Raw genomic sequence first — 19,486 nt, forward strand, 5'->3', positions numbered from 1 at the left:
CTTCCCCCCAGTCGCGCTCTCTCTTCCCCCCCCCAGTCGCGCTCTCTCTTCCCCCCCCAGTCGCGCTCTCTTCTTTCCCCCCTCAGTCGCGCTCTCTCTTCCCCCCCAGTCGCGCTCTCTCTTCCCCCCAGTCGCGCTCATCTCTTCCCCCCCAGTCGCGCTCTCTCTTCCCCCCCAGTCGCGCTCTCTCTTCCCCCCCAGTCGCGCTCCTCTTCTTCCCCCCAGTCGCGCTCTCTCTTCCCCCCCAGTCGCGCTCTCTCTTCCCCCCCAGTCGCGCTCGTCTCTTCCCCCCAGTCGCGCTCTCTCTTCCCCCCAGTCGCGCTCTCTCTTCCCCCCAGTCGCGCTCTCTCTTCCCCCCAGTCGCGCTCTCTCTTCCCCCCCAGTCGCGCTCTCTCTTCCCCCAGTCGCGCTCTCTTCTTCCCCCCAGTCGCGCTCTCTCTTCCCCCCCAGTCGCGCTCTCTCTTCCCCCCAGTCGCGCTCTCTCTTCCCCCCAGTCGCAGCTCTCGTCTTCCCCCCAGTCGCGCTCTCTCTTCCCCCCAGTCGCGCTCTCTCTTCCCCCCCAGTCGCGCGCTCTCTCTCTCTCTTCCAACAACAACATGCCCTCAAAAATTCCCTCGGCACCACCGGGCACTTCAGCTAGTACCATATAAATCAGAAGCCAAAAAATGAGATGATAAATAGTATATGCTAACTGCGGAAGATTACGGTGGGATTAATTTGAAGGGGGATGTAACAGTAAACTCCTCCATATGAATGAACAGTGTTCCAGATCTGGGGAATGGAAGAACACTACAGCACTGCGTACTAACTAGTCCATCAGTGGAGGTTTCCAGCACAGAAGGAGGCCATTCGGCCCATTGTGCCAGCTCTCTGCTAGGTTAATCCAAAACGAATCCCACTGCTTTACTGTCTCCTCATAGCCCTGTATCACCCTCTACTTCAAACATATATCTGTATTTCTCTGAAAAGATGGAACTGCTCCATGTGGCAAACAATGTTCCCGCTAATTTGGTTTGGGTGCACGGCCCATTCAGGTTGCCGCTCATGCGCGGGGTTTTCCCCATTATAACGGCGTTGAGCGGCCTGCATGGGACCTGCAGATCACTGAGCGGCCGCACAGCTTAAAGGGAACATTGGTGGCAAAACATTCCATGCTCTGACAACTCTCTGTATAAAGCAATTTCTCCCGACCTCTGTCCTCGCTCTCGGTGACAGTTTTAAATTGACGACCCTTCGTTTTAAATAAAAGTATTTTAAAAATTGCAGAAAGTGCTCTCCTGTAAGTCACTTATGGATAATGGCCTCAACATCCCTGGGCTAGAGCGGGGAGGAGAAATGTCAAGTGACCCACTCCTACCTGGCTTGCACAGTTCCTGCACATTTACTGCTGATAACAAGGTCTGGCATAACCTGACACACTACCACAAGAAATCACAACAGAAAATGCTGGAAAAACTCAGCAGGCCAGGCAACATCCGTGGAGAGAAAACAGAGTCGACGTTTCGGGTCGAACCCTTTTTCAAAACTGGAAAGGAAATGAAATAGATCGAAAGGCAGGGCTGGAAGAGAACAAAAGAAGAGAAGAGACATTAAGAGGTATTCAAAACGAGACGAGATGGTGATAGGACAAGTGGAGACAAAAGACGGCTCAGATTAGGTGTGAAATGTTCTGGCAGAATGGGAGACAGCTGCCATGTGGGAGAGAGAAAAAAGTGGGGGGGGGGAAAGGCCAAAACAAAGATGTGGATAAAATATAAGCAAAAATGTAATAGGGGCCGAGGTTATGATCTGAAATTGTTGAACTCGATATTGAGTCCGGAAGGCTGTAAAGTGCCTAATCGGAAGATGAGGTGCTGTTCCTCGAGTTTACGTTGAGCTTCCGTGGAACAATGTAAGAGCCCGAGTACAGTGAGGTCTGAGTGGGAATGGGGCGGTGAATTAAAGTGACAGGCGACCGGAAGCTCGGGGTCACCCTTACGGACTGAAAGGAGGTGTTCCGCAAAGCTCCCACATGGCAGCTGTCTCTCATTCTGCCAGTACATTTCACACCTAATCTGAGCCGTCTTTTGTCTCCACTGTCCTATCACCATCTCGTCTGGTTTTGAATACCTCTTAATGTCTCTTCACTTCTTTTGTTCTCTCCCAGCCCTGCCTTTCGATCTATTTCATTTCCTTTCCAGTTTTGAAAAAGGGTTCGACCCGAAACGTCGACTCTGTTTTCTCTCCACGGATGTTGCCTGGCCTGCTGAGTTTTTCCAGCATTTTCTGTTGTTATTTCGGATTTCCAGCATCTGCAGTATTTTGCTATCACACTACCACAAGAAGCTGGGTAAAGCGCCTGGAGAATATTTGCTAAACGGAACCAATAAAATGTGCACTGTGCCTGGAGTTGGAAAACCACCAGGATTGTGGGCTCCCTTCTATCTATGAAAATATTCGATTCAAATCTCTCCTCTCCCCATACAGCTAAATGGAGTCGGGGACGATCTGATGATCGGGGTGAACCCAGCAACTCTGGGGGCCACCCATCACTCAAAGTCTCTGCTTAATATGTTCCTAAGCCGCGCTCTCAGCCGAAAGTTTCCAGCCAAGGAATGATCTCAGTGGTGTCAATGCGGGTGGCACCCAAATATACTGAACTGTGTAAGCCCCTGTATCTGTGTATGATTTGTGACATGGCATGTGACCTGTGATGTACTCTGGCCAGTGAAATTGTAAAGGAAGAAATAAATGACATTTCTCCAGCGCCTTTCACACCCTCAGGATGCCCCAAAGCGCTTTACAGCCAACAAAGCACTTTTTGAAGTGTAGTCACTGTTGTAATGTGGGAAACACGACAGCCAATTTGCGCACAGCAAGCTCCCACAAACAGCAATGTGATAATGACCAGATAATCTGTTTTAGTGATGTTGGTTGAGGGATAAATATTGGCCCCAGGACACCAGGGAGAACTCCCCTGCTCCTCTTCAAATAGTGCCATGGGATCTCTTGCGTCCACCTGAGAGCAGACGGGGCCTCGGTTTAACATCTCATCCGAAAGACGGCACCTCCGACAGTGCAGCACTCCCTCAGCACTGCACTGAGAGTGTCGGCCTGGATTATGTGTTCAAATCTCTGAAATGGGGCTTGAATCCATGACCTTCTGACTCGGAGACAAGAGTGGTACCACTGGGCCAAGGATGACACATTGTACAGCTCAATTAAAAAAAATGTTGATGTAGGAATGACGAGAGAGGAAATCTATGGATAGCTATTGATAAGTGATGGCAGTTACCCACATGTTTAACATATTGTAGAGGGAAATGTGGATAACTTTAAAAAAAAAAAAGCATGCATTACTTGCACGCCATAAAAATTAAAATATTAGTTTAATTTTGTCATTTAATTTTTTTTGTATCTTTTCCAGGCCTCTGCTGTCTAGCACACCCTTAATTATTTTCACATTCTGAAGATGTCCAATAGTAATAACACTCAAGAAACTTTGGAAATCATGAAGGAATCTGAAAAGAAATTGGTGGAGGAGTCTTTAATTAAAAATAAATGTGCGTACAGAACATCCAGTAAAGAGGAGGTGGAAAAAGACGCCGAAGACCCAAACGCACAGCTGGAGTTCCAGGTGAGACGTTGCTGGTTAAAACAAATGGCCGTGGTATTTGTGCCTATCTTGCTCCCTTAAGCTGTTTTGATGCAAATGCACTTTGTGATTTTCAGAATACATACTTTAATAGTCATTGTGAACACTTCTGACACTGGGGCCAAGAAATTCAGTATAGCCACGTTTGGGGCGCTACAGCATGGCGTTCGCTAACTTTTGCGCCCGGTATTCAGTTGCATCGCCCCAAGAGGTTGCTGCTGCGCTAAAGCAGGCGATGCACGACTATCATTAGGCGCTAAGCCGGCGATCCGGGGCGCAAACACCGAAGGCGGGCACAGCGCAGGTGCGGCGAGGTGCTCATTGAGGGCAGACAGTCAGGCGCCGGTCAGCACTTAGAGGGAGGGTGGAATTGCTTGGCTGCCACGCCCTGCACACTGCAGCCCTAAGGCAAGGCCTGAACACTGCTTCTGGAACAGCTCCACGCACAGGAGAATGGAGAAGGCCAGGGAGAGAGCGCAGCGCTTCGGCAAGGGTGACCTGAGGCTGCTGGTTGGCGCAGTGGACCGCAGGCGCCATATCCTCTTCCCTGAGGGTGGCAGGAGGCCGCTGCCCGCCGAATATCGGAAAGCATGGAGGGATGTGGTAAACAGGGTCACGTCCAACAGCGTGGTTGGCAGGACACCAACCCAATGCCGGAAAAAATTCAACGACCTCACTCGGGTTGTCAGGGTGAGTACCCTTTCCAGTATCCTCCTCATCCCTGCATGTGCACCTCACTTTATGGCCAAACAGGTCTGAAAGCCCTAATGGCCAGCCCTCATCCAGCAGCTATGGGACTGTCATGAAAAGCACTTGCGCATTCAGGACTTTACACACTGTCAGGGCTAATCGACCATGGGAGGCAGTGCGGGCAAGATCAGGACTTGACACTGTCAGGGCTAATCAACCATGGGAGGCAGTGCGGGCAAGATCAGGGCTTGACACTGTCAGGGCTAATCGAACATGGGAGGCAGTGCGGGCAAGATCAGGGCTTGACACTGTACTTAGAGGCGGTCCTTTCTCTTGCAGGCCAAGCTGGCGCATAACAGAAGACAGCAGCGACAGACCGGGGGAGGCCGTCCTGACCTGAAACAGCTGAGCGACCTCGAGCAGCGACTGGAGCGGATCATGGCAGGCCGGCTGAGTGGCCCCGTTGCCACTGGAGATGCTGACCCTGTTCTGGGCACCAATGGTAAGGTCATCACCTTTTTGACCTCTCCCTTTCCACTTGCGCCTCACACCAGCATCCTTTGCCACTATCGAACCAATGCAGTGCACAGCAGCACTCATGCCTCCCTCGCTGCCGCCCTGTCCTCACTCTAAAGCAACTCTTGTGCCTCCCTGCTTTCAGATGGTGACTCGCCAGGTGAGGAGGCGGCCCCTCAAGCTGGCACTGTGTCCGAGTCAGACATAGAGGAGGAGGAAGAGGAAGCCAGCCCATCAGGGACACCCTCAGCCGAGGCAGCCCATGGCCATGATGGTGACACGTCTTCCCTGGAGGGGAGCAGGGGGGAAGGGTCGGAGGATAGTGAAGCTCCGGGGACCAGCGGGCTGCAGCAACGCGGGAGGGGTGGGGAAGCTCGGTGGCCTTCTCCCTGGAGGGTGAGTGCGGCCTCCAGTCCTGCTACAGTGAGCGCAGAGGAGGTGCGGCTCCTAGCGGAAATGGGCGCCCAGGCTGAGCGCAGGCACACTGAGCTCATGGCTGCAGTGGCAAGGTTGCCTGACTCCATAGAGTCACTGGCAAGGAGTGTGCAGGAATTCGGGGCAGCACAGGCCAGGAGTCTGCAATAATTCAGTGCAGCACAGGCCAGGAGTCTGCAACAATTCAGTGCAGCACAGGCCAGGAGTCTGCAGGACATCGCGGCAGCACAGGCTAGGAGTCAGCAGGACTTCGCTGCTTCACAGGCGGCTTCTAGCCAAGTGCTCAGTCGTGCCGTGCATTCACTGGCTGCTGTCATGCAGACACAGACCAGGGCCACACGGGCACTAACTGCTGCCACACTCGCTGGATCGGCCAGGCATCGCCGGGGCACTCGCTGTGCCGCAGCAGCCCAGCAGTCTGTGCCTCAGCAGATTGCTGCGCATGCTGCAGTGCTGGCCCGTGCGCATGCCAATGTATCAGCCGACCAGGGAGTGTCTGTGATCTGTCAGGTTGGCAGCATTCCTGCAGCCAACACTGTCACTCCTCCATTGCAGCTGCCACCAGCTGTTGGACAGACTGCTGCCGCCCAAGCAGAGTTGAAGCAGTCAGCAGCCGGCCCCTCCAGTCCCAGAGCTGGTCCAGGCCGACCCCCAAGGGCATCTGCCGTCTCATCATCTGACCCTCAGCAACCTTCCCCCAGCCTTGCTGCAGCCACTGGGGTCCCATTGAGGAGGAGCTGCAGGGCGGGTAGGGGCCAGTCACGGAAGCGAAACGGATCACCCTCGCAGGGGAAAAAGTAGAAGGTGTGGCCAAATGTTTTGTTTTACTTATAAAAGCCGAGACTGGTGTATTTGTTTTACTTGTAAAAGCCGAGACTGGTGTATTTGTTTCATATTTAAAGGCCGAGACTGGTGTATTTGTGTTACTTGTAAAGGCCGAGACTGGTGTATTTGTGTTATTTGTAAAGGCCGAGACTGGTGTATTTGTTTTACTTGTAAAGGCCGAGACTGGTGTATTTGTGTTACTTGTAAAGGCCGAGACTGGTATATTTGTGTTACTTGTAAAGGCCGAGACTGGTGTATTTGTGTTACTTGTAAAGGCCGAGACTGGTGTATTTGTTTTACTTGTAAAGGCCGAGACTGGTATATTTGTGTTACTTGTAAAGGCCGAGACTGGTGTATTTGTGTTACTTGTAAAGGCCGAGACTGGTGTATTTGTTTTACTTGTAAAGGCCGAGACTGGTGTATTTGTTTTACTTGTAAAGGCCGAGACTGGTGTATTTGTTTTACTTGTAAAGGCCGAGACTGGTATATTTGTTTTACTTGTAAAGGCCGAGACTGGTGTATTTGTGTTACTTGTAAAGGCCGAGACTGGTGTATTTGTGTTACTTGTAAAGGCCGAGACTGGTGTATTTGTGTTACTTGTAAAGGCCGAGACTGGTGTATTTGTTTTACTTGTAAAGGCCGAGACTGGTGTATTTGTGTTACTTGTAAAGGCCGAGACTGGTGTATTTGTTTTACTTGTAAAGGCCGAGATTGGTATATTTGTGTTACTTGTAAAGGCCGAGACTGGTGTATTTGTGTTACTTGTAAAGGCCGAGACTGGTGTATTTGTGTTACTTGTAAAGGCCGAGACTGGTGTATTTGTGTTACTTGTAAAGGCCGAGACTGGTGTATTTGTGTTACTTGTAAAGGCCGAGACTGGTATATTTGTGTTACTTGTAAAGGCCGAGACTGGTGTATTTGTGTTACTTGTAAAGGCCGAGACTGGTGTATTTGTGTTACTTGTAAAGGCCGAGACTGGTGTATTTGTGTTACTTGTAAAGGCCGAGACTGGTGTATTTGTGTTTTTGTGGGGGGTTTCTCTCCATTAGTTTGTCATGTGGGAAGGGCACAGAGGTATCACAGTAAAACATTTTCTTAAATCGCACTGTCCATGCTTTCTTTTGGAAGTCCTGGTTGCCCTGCTCGGCTGAGGGCTTGTGGAGCGGCTACATTTATCTTCTGCCATTGGCACAAGCCATTCCCTGAGAGGGGGCCTAGAACCGACTTGCAATAAGCCGCTGACGGGCGGCCCTTGCACTTTCTGCCTCCCTCCTGTGCTGGTCCTCCTCCTCCTCCTCCTCTGGTGGTCCTCCAATGTCTGCTGGCAGTGGCTGAGTCCTGCGGATAGCCAGGTTGTGCAGCATGCAGCACACGACAACGAAATGGGAGACTCGCTCAGCCGAGTACTGTAGGGCTCCCCCGGAATGATCCAGACAGCGGAACCGTTGCTTCAGCACGACGATTGTTTGCTCAATGATGTTCCTGGTTGCTTGATGGCTGTCATTGTATCCCTCTTCAGCAGGGGTGCTGGGCGCACGGAGCGGGGTCATCAGCCAGGTGCACAAAGGATAGCCTTTGTCCCCGAGAAGCCATCCTAGTGGGTGAGGCTGGGCCTCGAACATGTCTGCCACAGAAGTCTGGCGCAGGATGAAGGCATCGTGGCTGCTGCCTGGAAAGCGGGCATTGACAGCTAGGATGAGCTGCCTGTGGTCACACACCAACTGCACGTTGAGCGAATGGTAGCCCTTCCGGTTGCACTAATCCTCGGCATTCTGTAGAGGTGCCCGCAAAGCCACATGCGTGCAGTCAATGGCGCCCTGCACCATGGGGAAGCCCGCTAATGCTGCAAAGCCCATTGCATGCTCCTGCTGCTTGTCAACGGTCATGGGGAAGGAGATGAACTGACGTCTCCTTCTGAAAAGGGCATTGGTCACCTGGCGGATGCAGCAATGTACCGCAAACTGGGAGATGTTGGAAATGTCCCCAGTAGCGGATTGGAAGGAGCCGGTGGCATAGAAGTTGAGAGCCACCGTCACCTTCACTGCCACCAACAGAGACGTCCTGCTCCTCAGCTGTGGCTGCAGATCTCCGCCAAGCAGGTGGCAGATCTGAGTGACCACCGCCCTTCTGAATCGCAGCCTCCGAACACTCTGCTCCTCAGACATGTTCAGATATGAGAACTGCTGGCGGTATACCCTGGGTGGGTAAGGCTTCCTTTGCCGACGCCTGTTGCCCCTTCTCCGTCTGGCCATGACTGGCACTCTCTGACGGCGTCTCTGAGCCCTTTGAATGCAATGGAGAAGCCCAACGTTTCCACCCATTGCAGCCCCCATTATATGTTTCCAATCAATGCTATGACACTGAAGTTAAAGACAAGTGCAAAGCTCTGGCCTGAAGCCACAAGTACCTGTGCGAGTGTTGAGCCAAACCAGAAAGCTCTCTACCTTTATCTCTCTCCAAAGATCCGTCTCTCACAAAGAAGGAGTGGTGCAAAATGGCTGCCATTTATACTGCAGGAGGAGTCCCCTTTAATTAGCGCCCCCCGCGCCCCGCAGCGGCTGGGAACCGTTCCCCTCTACCAGTCGCGGGGGGCGCCAGGCACACAATAGGCCAGCGCCACTGAATTTCTGGTTCGGGGCGCACAAAGGGCGTTGCACCATGAAATGACGTCAGGATCTGCGCGCGCAGCTGAGCGCGCGCAAAGGTTTTGCGCCGCCGCTAAATCTTAACAAGTTCGCGAGAGGCGCAGATCGCGCCGCGCCCGGGCGCTAGCCGCTTAGCACCCCACTTCTCCTCCTCCTAAGGCGCTAGCGGCTGGCGCAAACAACTGAATTTCTAGGCCTGGGTGTCAAGGTAGAGTTGGTGAAATATATGAAGTGCTTAATAGTATTCTCCTGTATTATCTCCAAGCGGTGCAGTGAGTTAAGTGTCATCTCACCTCTGGGACTAGGGCCTGCAGTGATGGGAAAATCCTCTGTGTCTGCTGGCTGTAAGACTGCTTCATGAAGAGAGTTTGGACAGTCTTATACACACTTCTGGCTATGGGCCCACAGCACAAAAGTTTTGTTCTTATTCGTTCATGGGATGTGGGCGTCACTGGCAAGGCCAGCATTTATTGCCCATCCCTAGTTGCCCTTGAGAAGATGGCGGTGAGCCGTCTTCTTGAACCGCTGCAGTCCATTTGGTGAAGGTACTCCCACAGTGCTGTTAAGGAGGGAGTTCCAGGATTTTGACCCAGCGACGATGAAGGAACGGCGATATATTTCCAAGTCAGGACGGTGTATGACTTGGAGGGGAACTTGGAGGTGGGGGTGTTCCCATGCGCCTGCTGCCCTTGTCCTTCTAGGTGGAAGAGGTCGCGGGTTTGGGAGGTGCTGTCGAAGAAGCCTTAGCGAGTTTCTGCGGTGCATCTTGTAGATGGTCCACACTGCAGCCACGGTGCGCCGGTGGTGGAGGGAGTGGATGGGGTGCCAATCAAGCGGGCTGCTTTGTCCTGGATGGTGTCGAGCTTCTTGAGTGTTGTTGAAGCTGCACTCATCCAGGCAAGTGGAGAGTATTCCATCACACTCCTGACTTGTGCCTTGTAGATGGTGGAAAGGCTTTGGGAAGTCAGGAGATGAAACACTCGCCACAGAATACCCAGCCTCTGACCTGCTCTTGTAGCCACAGTATTTATGTGGCTGGTCCAGTTCAGTTTCTGGTCAATGGTGACCCCCAGGATGTTGATGGTGGGGGATTCGGCGATGGTAATGCCGTTGAATGTCAATCGGAGGTGGTTAGACTCTCGCTTGTTGGAGACAGTCATTGCCTGGCACTTGTGTGGCGTGAGTGTTACCTGCCACTTATCAGCCCAAGCCTGAACATCGTCCAGGTCTTGCTGCATGCGGGCATGGACTGCTTCATTATCTGAGGAGTTGTGAATGGCGCTGAACACTGTGCAGTCATCAGCGAACATGCCCATTTCTGACCTTCTGTTGGAGTGAAGGTCATTGATGAAGCAGCTGAAGATGGTTGGGCCTAGGACACTGCCCTGAGAAACTCCTGCAGCAATGTCCTGGGGCTGTGATGGTTGACTTTCAATCACCACAACCATCTTCCTTTGTGCTCGGCATGACTCCATCCAGTGGAGAGTTCCCCCACCGCCCTCTTTTCCCCCCCCTCCCGATTCCCATTGAATTCAGTTTTACTAGGGCTCCTTGATGCCACACTCGGTCAAATGCTGCCTTGATGTCAAGGGCAGTCACTCTTACCTCGCCTCTGGAGTTCAGTTCCTTTGTCCATGTTTGGACCAAGGCTGTAATGAGGTCAGGAGCCGAGTGGTTCTGGCAGAATCCAAACTGGGCATCTGTGAGCAGGGTATTGGTGAGTAAGTGCCACTTGATAGCACTGCCAATAACACCTTCTATCACTTTGCTGATGATTGAGAGTAGACTGATGGGGCGGTAATTGGCCGGGTTGGATTTGTCCTGCTTTTTGTGGACAGGTTATACCTGGGCAGTTTTCCACATTGTCGGATAGATGCCAGTGTTGTAGCTGTACTGGAACAGTTTGGCCAGAGGCGCGGCTAGTTCTGGAGCACAAGTCTTCAGCACGATAGCTGGGATGTTGTCGGGGCCCATAGCCTTTGTTGTATCCAGTGTGCTCAGCCGTTTCTTGATATCACGTGGAGTGAATTGAATTGGCTGAAGACTGGCTTCTGTGATGGTGGGGACCTCAGGAGGAGGCCGATATGGATCATCCACTCGATACTTCTGGCTGAAGATCGTTGCAAACGCTTCAGGCATATCTTTTGCACTCATGTGCTGGGCTCCACCATCATTGAGGATGGGGATATTCATGGAGTCGTCTCCTCTCGTTAGTTGTTTAATGGTCCACCACCATTCATGACTGGGTGTGGCAGGACTGCAGAGCTTTGATCTGATCCATTGGTTGTGGGATCGCTTAGCTCTGTCTATAGCATGCTGCTTCAGCTTTTTAGCATGCATGTAGTCCTGTGTTGCAGTTTCCCCAGGTTGGCACCTCATTTTTAGGTACGCCTGGTGCTGCTCCCGGCATGCTCTTCTACACTCCTCATTGAACCAGGGTTGGTCCCCTGGCTTGGTAGTAATGGTAGATTGAGGGATATGCTGGGCCAAGAGGTTACAGATTGTGGTGGAATACAATTCTGCTGCTGCTGATGGCCCACAGCGCCTCGTGGATGCCCAGTTTTGAGCTGCTAGATATGTTCTGAATCTAGCATGGTGGTAGTGCCACACAACATGATGGAGGGTGTCCTCAGTGTGAAGACGGGACTTCGTCTCCACAATTACTGTGCGGTGGTCACTGCTACCAATACTGTCATGGACAGATGCATCTGCAACAGGTAGATTGGTGAGAACGAGGTGAAATAGGTTTTTCCCTCGTGTTGGTTCTCTCACCACCTGTTGCAGGCCCAGACTGGCAGCTATGTCCTTCAGGACTCAGCCAGCTCGGTCAGTAGTGGGGCTACCGAGCCACTCTTGGTGATGGACATTGAAGTCCGCCATCCAGAGTACATACTGTGCCCTTGCTACCCTCTGTGCTTCTTCCAAGTGGTGTTCAACATGGAGGAGTGCAGATTCATCAGCTGAGGGAGGGCGGTAGGTGGTAATCAGCAGGAGGTTTCCTTGCCCATGCCCAATGTTGAGGACTCCCAGGGCCACTCCTTCCTGACTGTATACCACTGTGCTGCCACCCCTGGTGGGTCTGTCCTACCGGTGGGACAGGACATACCCAGGGTTGGTGATGGAGGAGCTTGGGACATTGGCTGAAAGGTATGGTTCTGTGAGTATGACTATGTCTGCAGATCAGTACAAAATTGATATTCTTACTCCGAGGAGCTTCACCGAAGGCTGGTGTGATAAATGGGGAAAATTTCACACTGTTGCAGTCAGGGGTTAAGTCATGTTGTGGAGGTGGAGTGGAGCGAGAATTACTCTGCACCTAGCCTGTGGTATATATGACCTCCGAGTGCTTGTTGCTGAGACTGTGTACAAAAAGTGCAAAGGTGTTTTATTCCCCAGCACTGATTTAATCCCCGCATGGATGTACTTGTCCATTTGAAGCAGGGTTTGGCAATTGAAGGGTAGATACAGTGGGGCAGCATTTCCGCTGGATTGCACTGCTTTTCAGCCAAATCAGCGCAAAAGATCGAGGAATTTCACATGCAAGTTACGTTCAGCGCAAATCGAGTTTTCGACATCTTTTCCGCTGGTTTAAAAAAAATCGTGCTGGAAGATGGCCCCACCCACAAAACTGGCCCCGCCCCCCTGATCGAATGAATCAGCATTGGGCGTTTCCGCTAATTGCGACCCTTCGAGGAGGCTCTTCAAATTAAGCTGTGTTTTTCAGGTGGAAGGGCACTAATGGGCACCTTTTAAAAAGTTTTTAAATATTAAAAAATATTTAATTTACAGGAAACTTTGTGCTATCCGGCACCGACGGGACCGAGCTGTTGCCGTCCCATCAAAACTGCCGGACAAACCAGCGCTAATGTTGAAACATACGGAGATTTTGAGCTCCGTATCTGGCAACAAACCCTGTTGCTTAGCAACAGCTTCTAAACAGTCGGCCGTACCTTGCAAGCGTCTCTGTAGCTTAGCAACAGCTTCAGCGAGACCTTGCAGAGCCTGACTGGTGGGGAAAAAAAAAGCAACGAAAAGAAAAAAAACCTAACGAAACGGCTCCTGATTTTTGCCGGTGGCTCGAGCATTCCGGACAGTTAACCTCCGGATAAACCAAAGTTTCCTGTACTAAGAAACTGACTGACTAGTGTACGCCAATGAAACGAGTAAATGGTTGTCTGGTTTTTGAAGTCATTTTCAGTTATTTAAAATCAGGTATCTCTCTGGTGGTGGATTAGATTAAATGATTACTTTCTGTGATAAACCCATTTTCAGCCTTATTAATCAAACTGTACCAGGTTACCACTCTTCAATATATCAAGGAATTTTTTTTAATGCAACTGGGGGAACAAATTGAACTATGATGTTCTAAAACGCTGCCCGATTGCACTGGTTCGTGGTAGAATTTACGTTTGTGATTATGCAAATGAGTTTGAGAGGAAACTTGAGCCGTAACTTCACTTTAGAAAGCGAGCGCAATTTGGAGCACAATTTCCCAAAGCGGAAACTCGACCCCAGTGTCTGTTCTAGAACAGCAGTGAACTAATCCTGAATTTGGTGAGTTGTCACCTCTTACATTATTGAGTGTGTTTCAAAGTACGAGACCAATTTAGTCTTTGACATATTCCTGTCTCCTTCATTAAATGTTGCTCTTCCACTGCATTACATTCCCCTGCTGAGAGGCTGAGCAGGCCCCTGCCGAGGGCAGTCTGTTAGCTGGTTAAAAGCGTGACTCGGAGACTGTGATCCGCAACTACTTATTGGGGCTGCTCGTTCAAACCTTGTTATTATTATGCTTTAAAATGTCTTGGTAAATGTAGCTTGGGCAAAGATTTTGTGTAAAATTGCTCTCTGTGGTGACATTGTGATTCGTGACAGTGAGCTCATTTTATAATGTTACTGGAGGAGAACTTATGTGTCTGCAAGGCTGTGCAAAATGCCTGCAATCACTATCTGTAAAACATAACATTCTGACGGGCTAGACAGCCTGGATGCAGGGAGGATGTTTCCCCTGGCTGGGGAGGGTCTAGAACGAGGGGGTCACAGTCTCGGGATACGGGGTAGGACATTTAGGACTGAGATGAGGAGAAATCTCTTCACGCAGAGGGTGGTGAACCTGTGGAATTCTCTACCACAGAAGGCTGTGGAGGCCAAGTCACGGAATATGTTTAAGAAGGAGATAGATAGATTTCTAGACACAAAAGGCATCAAGGGGTATGGGGAGAGAGCGGGAATATGGTATTGAGATAGAGGATCAGCCATGATCGTGTTCAATGGCGGAGCAGGCTCGAAGGGCCGAATGGCCGACTCCTGCTCCTGTTTTTCTCTGTTTCTATGAAGCTTGAGAACCAGGGGCAATGAGACATACTGGCAACTGTATAATAGGTCCTTTATAGCATACATGTTATGTGGCAATTGATATGAATACAGTTCCTCTTTAACCAAAGGTGTGACACCACTCCCATTTACATGGAATTAGCATTAATTGGTGAGGTATCAGAAGATTTGATGGAAATGAGACTGGCTCCTAGGTTAGTCCATGTTGGGGGAGAGGGCAGGAGCACAGTTTCCCCTCCTGAAATTGGGCTTGTATTGTCAATGAAACTACCAAAAGAATGTTTCCTAACTTACTGACGTGGTCTCTGTTTCATTGCAGCGAAGAACACAAAACCACGGGCACTCAAGGAAGCGATCCAAGGTCAGAATGCGCTCCTAATCAGTGGGAAAATGACTTCAATCTCGGCTTCATTGGGTTGAACACAGAACTTTGCGGGTCCCATAAAAAGCTCAATTGCAGTTCACTGGAAATATTTCTATACTGAGAGTTTTTTGATGGGGTGGGGGAGACATCATTTTTGTAGAAAAATTAGACCGGGTTCTTCACTATCAGATGCTACGTGATGAAGTTCTGAGTTAGCCGGTGAGCCACATTTTTAAGTGACCTGTTAGATTTCTTTTTAACTCGATGTCTCAGTGATTAAGTGCATTGCATTGTGTGGTACTAAAACCATACTGAGAACCAAGGTCCCAGATTCAATTTGTGGTCTGTGCTGAATTAGCCGATTGCAGCTGAAACTCCCCTCGCCATCCCTGAGCTAGGGATGGGGGAGAAAAGAATCAGCCAGAGCTACCAAAACCAAAGTGTGGCTCCGATTTGCCCGTGTTCTCTCAGTAAGTTCTCTTTAAAGGATCCTTTTCTTCTTCTTTACAGTCCAATTCCAAGTTAAAGTTGGTGCGAAGCCTTGCTGTGTGTGAAGAATCTTCCCACCCATTCATGTGTGATGGGCCTCAGGAAATCCAGGTAAAACGAAAGGAGTAATGCAGTTTAAAAGAGGTTGAACGTACAAAGTAGTAGACTATTCCATGAATAGACTAAAAGTGTGAAAAATGGTTTTTCTTCGTTTAGCATCTTCTACACGCTGTAGGAGCTAATCCAGGCATGGATACATTCTAGGGAACCCTTGCACTACACGTCTGATGACTTTTCATCACCCGAGACTTTGCACATGGTATCTTGCCTTTATTTAATATCGAAGCCCAGGTGCCCACTGGAGCACCGATTTCCCCAGCCATGTTTTCTGCTCCTTTCATGACATCGCACTGAATATTCTTCAGACATTCTGCAGAAATTGTAGGCCGGAATAGTTAGTATAACTTCTTGTTACTGCACCGCTTGTTCTCCCAGTTCCTGGGCATTAAAGTTCACGTGTTCTTTTCTAGGTTTGTCGAAAGTTTGCTAATGTCGACTGCGGTCATGCCAGCGCCTTAACTTTTTTTAAATTATTAAGTTCAAATAAAAGACAGGGAAACAAAGTACAACCCTCACATATTTGTAGTTATTGAAAGAACTACCTTAACCTACTGACACTATATTGCAGATCAATGCAGTGTTGATTTCCCATTCTGCCAAAGGCTTTTAAGTACTGCATTAAATGTGCTAGGCTAATTAACACTGCTGATGGCTTTGCTCGATACTTGCTTTGCCTCTCCCAGGAACACTGGACTGTTGACATATGACAATTGCCTTGGGATTTGGGTCTGTATTCGTCAGGAAGACTTGAATCGAACGTCATGTATTATACACAACAGAATTAATTGTGGGGGAATCAAAAGAATCACAAGAGGCAAAAGAAAGAGAACCAGTCCCAGTGAGGCGTCACTGTTCAAAATGCTTCCGGCCACCACATCTCCCGGAATTTGCTGGCATCAAGCACCGGAGCAAACGCATTCTAGCTTCTCCCAGTCAAGAGCTGCCAAGGGCAATGAAATCTCGTCACTCTGTCATGAAACAAACCTGGCGATAAAGATAGATGCCTCATGCAAGATATTTCTGGCCGTTCCCCATGAGGCAGTGCTGATCTTCTGCTGTTATTGATTGGTGCTGAACACCGACCAGAGCTTACCTCTCGGGTGCTGGCCAAATAACCCAGAAGATTTTAGCTGCCAAATTGCATTGATTGTGTTCCCCCACCCTGAGATCTGCGAATGCCCCATTAGATGGGTTGGAACCCCTCCCCCCCCCCCCCCCCCCCCCCCCCTGCTAATAGACTTCTGGTTTCCATTGACACTCATGCTCCGCATTTGTGTGTTATATGGGAGTTTCCCCACAAGGTCTCGATGTAACCACTGAGAGAATGTTGGCGTTGTGACCCATCCTGTGGAACAGCAACATTTGATGGTGAAAGCTTCAAGAAAAGTGACAGCAGATTGCCTGGCCAATCGGCAAAAAGAATAGGATTTTCCAATTTCAAGGTGGGCTGGATTGACTTTTGGCCCTTTGCAATGTGTAACAGAACAGCTTGCAACAGGTGCACACTTTGAACTGACTAAGTGGGTGTGTATGTATTAAGAAGGTAGCATCATTCATGCTTAAATGCAGAAGGGTTGGAAAGTATCATTTCTAAACTGCACAAGCCTTAAACGGGAGTTACTCTTTGGATAACACTAGGAATGACGAATACCAGATACTCACTTCAAAGTAAACTATGAAGAATGTGACTTATCAAAGGTAGTAGTTGAAATATGATTTGACATTCAGGTTTTCTTCCATTTATAGCTTCCTTAATATTCACCTTTGTATGTAAACGTTGTTGTGTTTTTTTTTTACAAGTCTTTAACCTGACCACAATACGTCGTCATATTGTATGTCCATACAAGCATTCTGCCAGATATATTCCCTAGTGTTTTTCATTTCCTGGGCTGGTATTAAACATGCGTGTGGTCTGGGAAACTGGATGAGTTGTCTTGTCATCCTCGCTGCTAGAGAGATTTATTGTATCTCGCTGTTGGCTGCCTATGACCTACTTTGTGTTGCTCTGTAAAGTTTGACTGTGACCTCTGTCTGTACTGTACTTTGCAGGATGTTATCCAACTCCAGTTCACTTGCCCTTCTGATAAAGAAGAAGAACGATCCTCAAAGGATGGCTCGGAGAAAGAAGACAAGGAAAAGAAAGAGAAACTGGAGAAAGTACCGAGAAAAATGCTGTCAAGAGGTCAGAAGCTAGCTTCCTGCCTGATAAGACTTTGAAGCTTTAGTACAAAGTTTGACAAAGTGTTGACTAACTTAAGTAAAATGAGTTTTTAAATAGTATCACACTGTTTAAAAGCAACCTTAAAAAAAAAATCATTAAACGGATTGTGTAAAATTCCACTTTCAAAAATTAAAGGATATAATCATTTAAAATACGTTTTAGTAATTGAACTTTCAAATTGTGACTTTTAAACTGCATGATTTTCCCATTCATGTAATCATAAAGTATTTCTGAAATAACCCTATCTTTAAAAGAAGAGGGAGATGTGAAAAGCATAGAACCCATTTGAATCCATTGTTACATGATGAATAAGGGGCGCATAGAGCGAGCTCCGGGACAGAAGTGACGAGGTTCACTTTGCAAGGACAGTCTCCTGTAACATACAGCGTTATGTGCCGCCTTTTGTAATGTATTTTGTTAATGAAGTATTTCCATGTTACTGAAAGAATCTCTTGAACAAAATCTGGCTTTGGCAACACACCGTCGGTGTTTTTACTCTGCTTTCTGCTACAATCTGACATTCTCCATCTAAGTGCATGTGCAAGGTGTTTGTAGACATAGGTGGAGCATTTTTAATCAAAGCCAGTCTAAATAAGGATGTCACTTTGTCTTCACATCTTTAGTCTATTCTGTACTAGTCCAGCAAAACTGGATTAGTTGAAGGTACAGGTAATTCATAGAAATTGGGACACTGGGTGGTTAAGGATTGCTCCTGTTGTGGGGTAGTTGAATGTTTCGAGAACTATTTGTGTCAGAAGTTCACTTTGCTTCCGAAAAAGAGTACTGGACATTTTTGTTGACTTTGCACTCAACGAGATAAGGATAGCTGTTTTGGGGAATGGAACCCTGTACTACTTTGGTCACCCTGTGTTAGCATCAAGCATCCCCAGATCTGATTTAGCACAGGTCACGTGCAGGGTAACACTCCATCTACTTTAAACATGTGCCCTCAACCGATCTTGAGAGCACCCCCTACTGGACCATTGTGGTATTTCCCATTTTCCCTACCCATCATCCTTATCCGCTTTCAAAGTGAGAATGCCAATAAGGTAGTTTTTTTGAAGAATTTCTGCCTACTGGGAACTTGCTTGAGACTGTCTGTCTCATTTCACACAGGATCCTTGCAGCTAGCTACAGACCTTGACCCTATCAGTCGCCGCTAGATTTGAGCCCATGTCACCAGAAGTGAAAGGACAGTGTGCTTTAACCCATTGTTTTACCCAGTGCCTATCTTGAATCAGTGAAGCAGGGCTTCCCCATTGGTTCAGTGGGTAAGTGCATGGAGTAGTGTACTGCTGAGCCACATGGATCAGGATGGTCTCTGGTTCAAATGCTGGTCTGTGCTGAGTTAGCTGAGCTCAGCTCACGTGGTAGTGTTGGTGCTATTATGTGGCTAGTCACCCCTGGGCGAGGGAGGGGGAAAATAGGGTGCTGTTTACACTCCTGATTACCAGTAGTCGACACCACAGATGAGTGGACATCAGATGAGGATAGGATAAGGCTTGGCTGTGATACTTCCAGTGGTCAAATTGCCTGTATCTATAGTCGCATGTGAGGAATGGCCAGTTGAGTGAGGTGCTACATGACTAACAGTTCCTGCAGAATTAGTTAGTGCCTTCGGGCGAGGAGAGGAGTAAAATGGGGTAAAGAAAACCCATTTAGTAAATACAGTCCCCACCACTTAAAACGTGCATCTTTAAAACGGGCAGTCGCATATATTGTCGAAAAACAATAACCATTATCCATTTGCATTAATGTCAATTTCAAAGTTGTTGGTTATAGGGTCGTAAGAGCTCCATTTATTTCGGGCAGAAACAGCTGTGCTTACTCGCTATAAATATCCTGCATGGGAGGAATCCTCAATCACAGAGGCTGCCTTTCTCAGGAAAAACATTTTCTTTTTGTCCAACTGTGCACATTTCCGAGACTTGCAGAGAAGTGTTTGGATTGTGAAACTTTCTCAAGTATTTCTTTAGCTGATATGACTTCAAAATTTTTGGACGGGAAATATTTTTAAGTGCCGATCGGTAAACAACAGATTCCGCATGTGCTGAGATTATCATTTACAAAACAAGAAGGTGATGACATTTAGCAATAGGAGCTGGCTGAGTGACATTATCTCGACACTAGTATTCACTCCTGGCGTTATTGTCGTTATTCGATCTATCTTGCTTAACTAGCTGCTTCTACAAGAATTATAGGCGATGACAAAT

General features: G+C 48.7%; 1 protein-coding gene across 14 annotated transcripts in view; it reads left to right on the forward strand.

Moving 5' to 3' along the window:
- Window positions 1-19,486, forward strand: part of r3hdm2 (R3H domain containing 2) — a 269,089-nt gene that overhangs the window by 147,696 nt on the left and 101,907 nt on the right. For 13 of the 14 annotated variants that reach the window (XR_015074450.1, XR_015074449.1, XM_085972623.1 and 10 more), the window contains 4 exons: window positions 3,407-3,616; window positions 14,399-14,440; window positions 14,954-15,043; window positions 17,102-17,234. Coding sequence is in view for 12 of the 14 variants with exons in the window: in XM_085972623.1 (XP_085828749.1) it covers window positions 3,452-3,616; window positions 14,399-14,440; window positions 14,954-15,043; window positions 17,102-17,234 (430 nt within the window). In the remaining 2 variants the exon portion in view is untranslated. Of the gene's footprint in view, window positions 1-3,406; window positions 3,617-14,398; window positions 14,441-14,474; window positions 14,663-14,953; window positions 15,044-17,101; window positions 17,235-19,486 lie in introns of those variants that run through there. The other variant, XM_085972631.1, reaches the window with a different exon arrangement.

This window comes from Somniosus microcephalus, chromosome 33, assembly GCF_052327205.1.
Source record: "Somniosus microcephalus isolate GS21.2 chromosome 33, FLI_Smic_1.0, whole genome shotgun sequence".
Taxonomy (NCBI): Eukaryota; Metazoa; Chordata; class Chondrichthyes; order Squaliformes; family Somniosidae; genus Somniosus; species Somniosus microcephalus.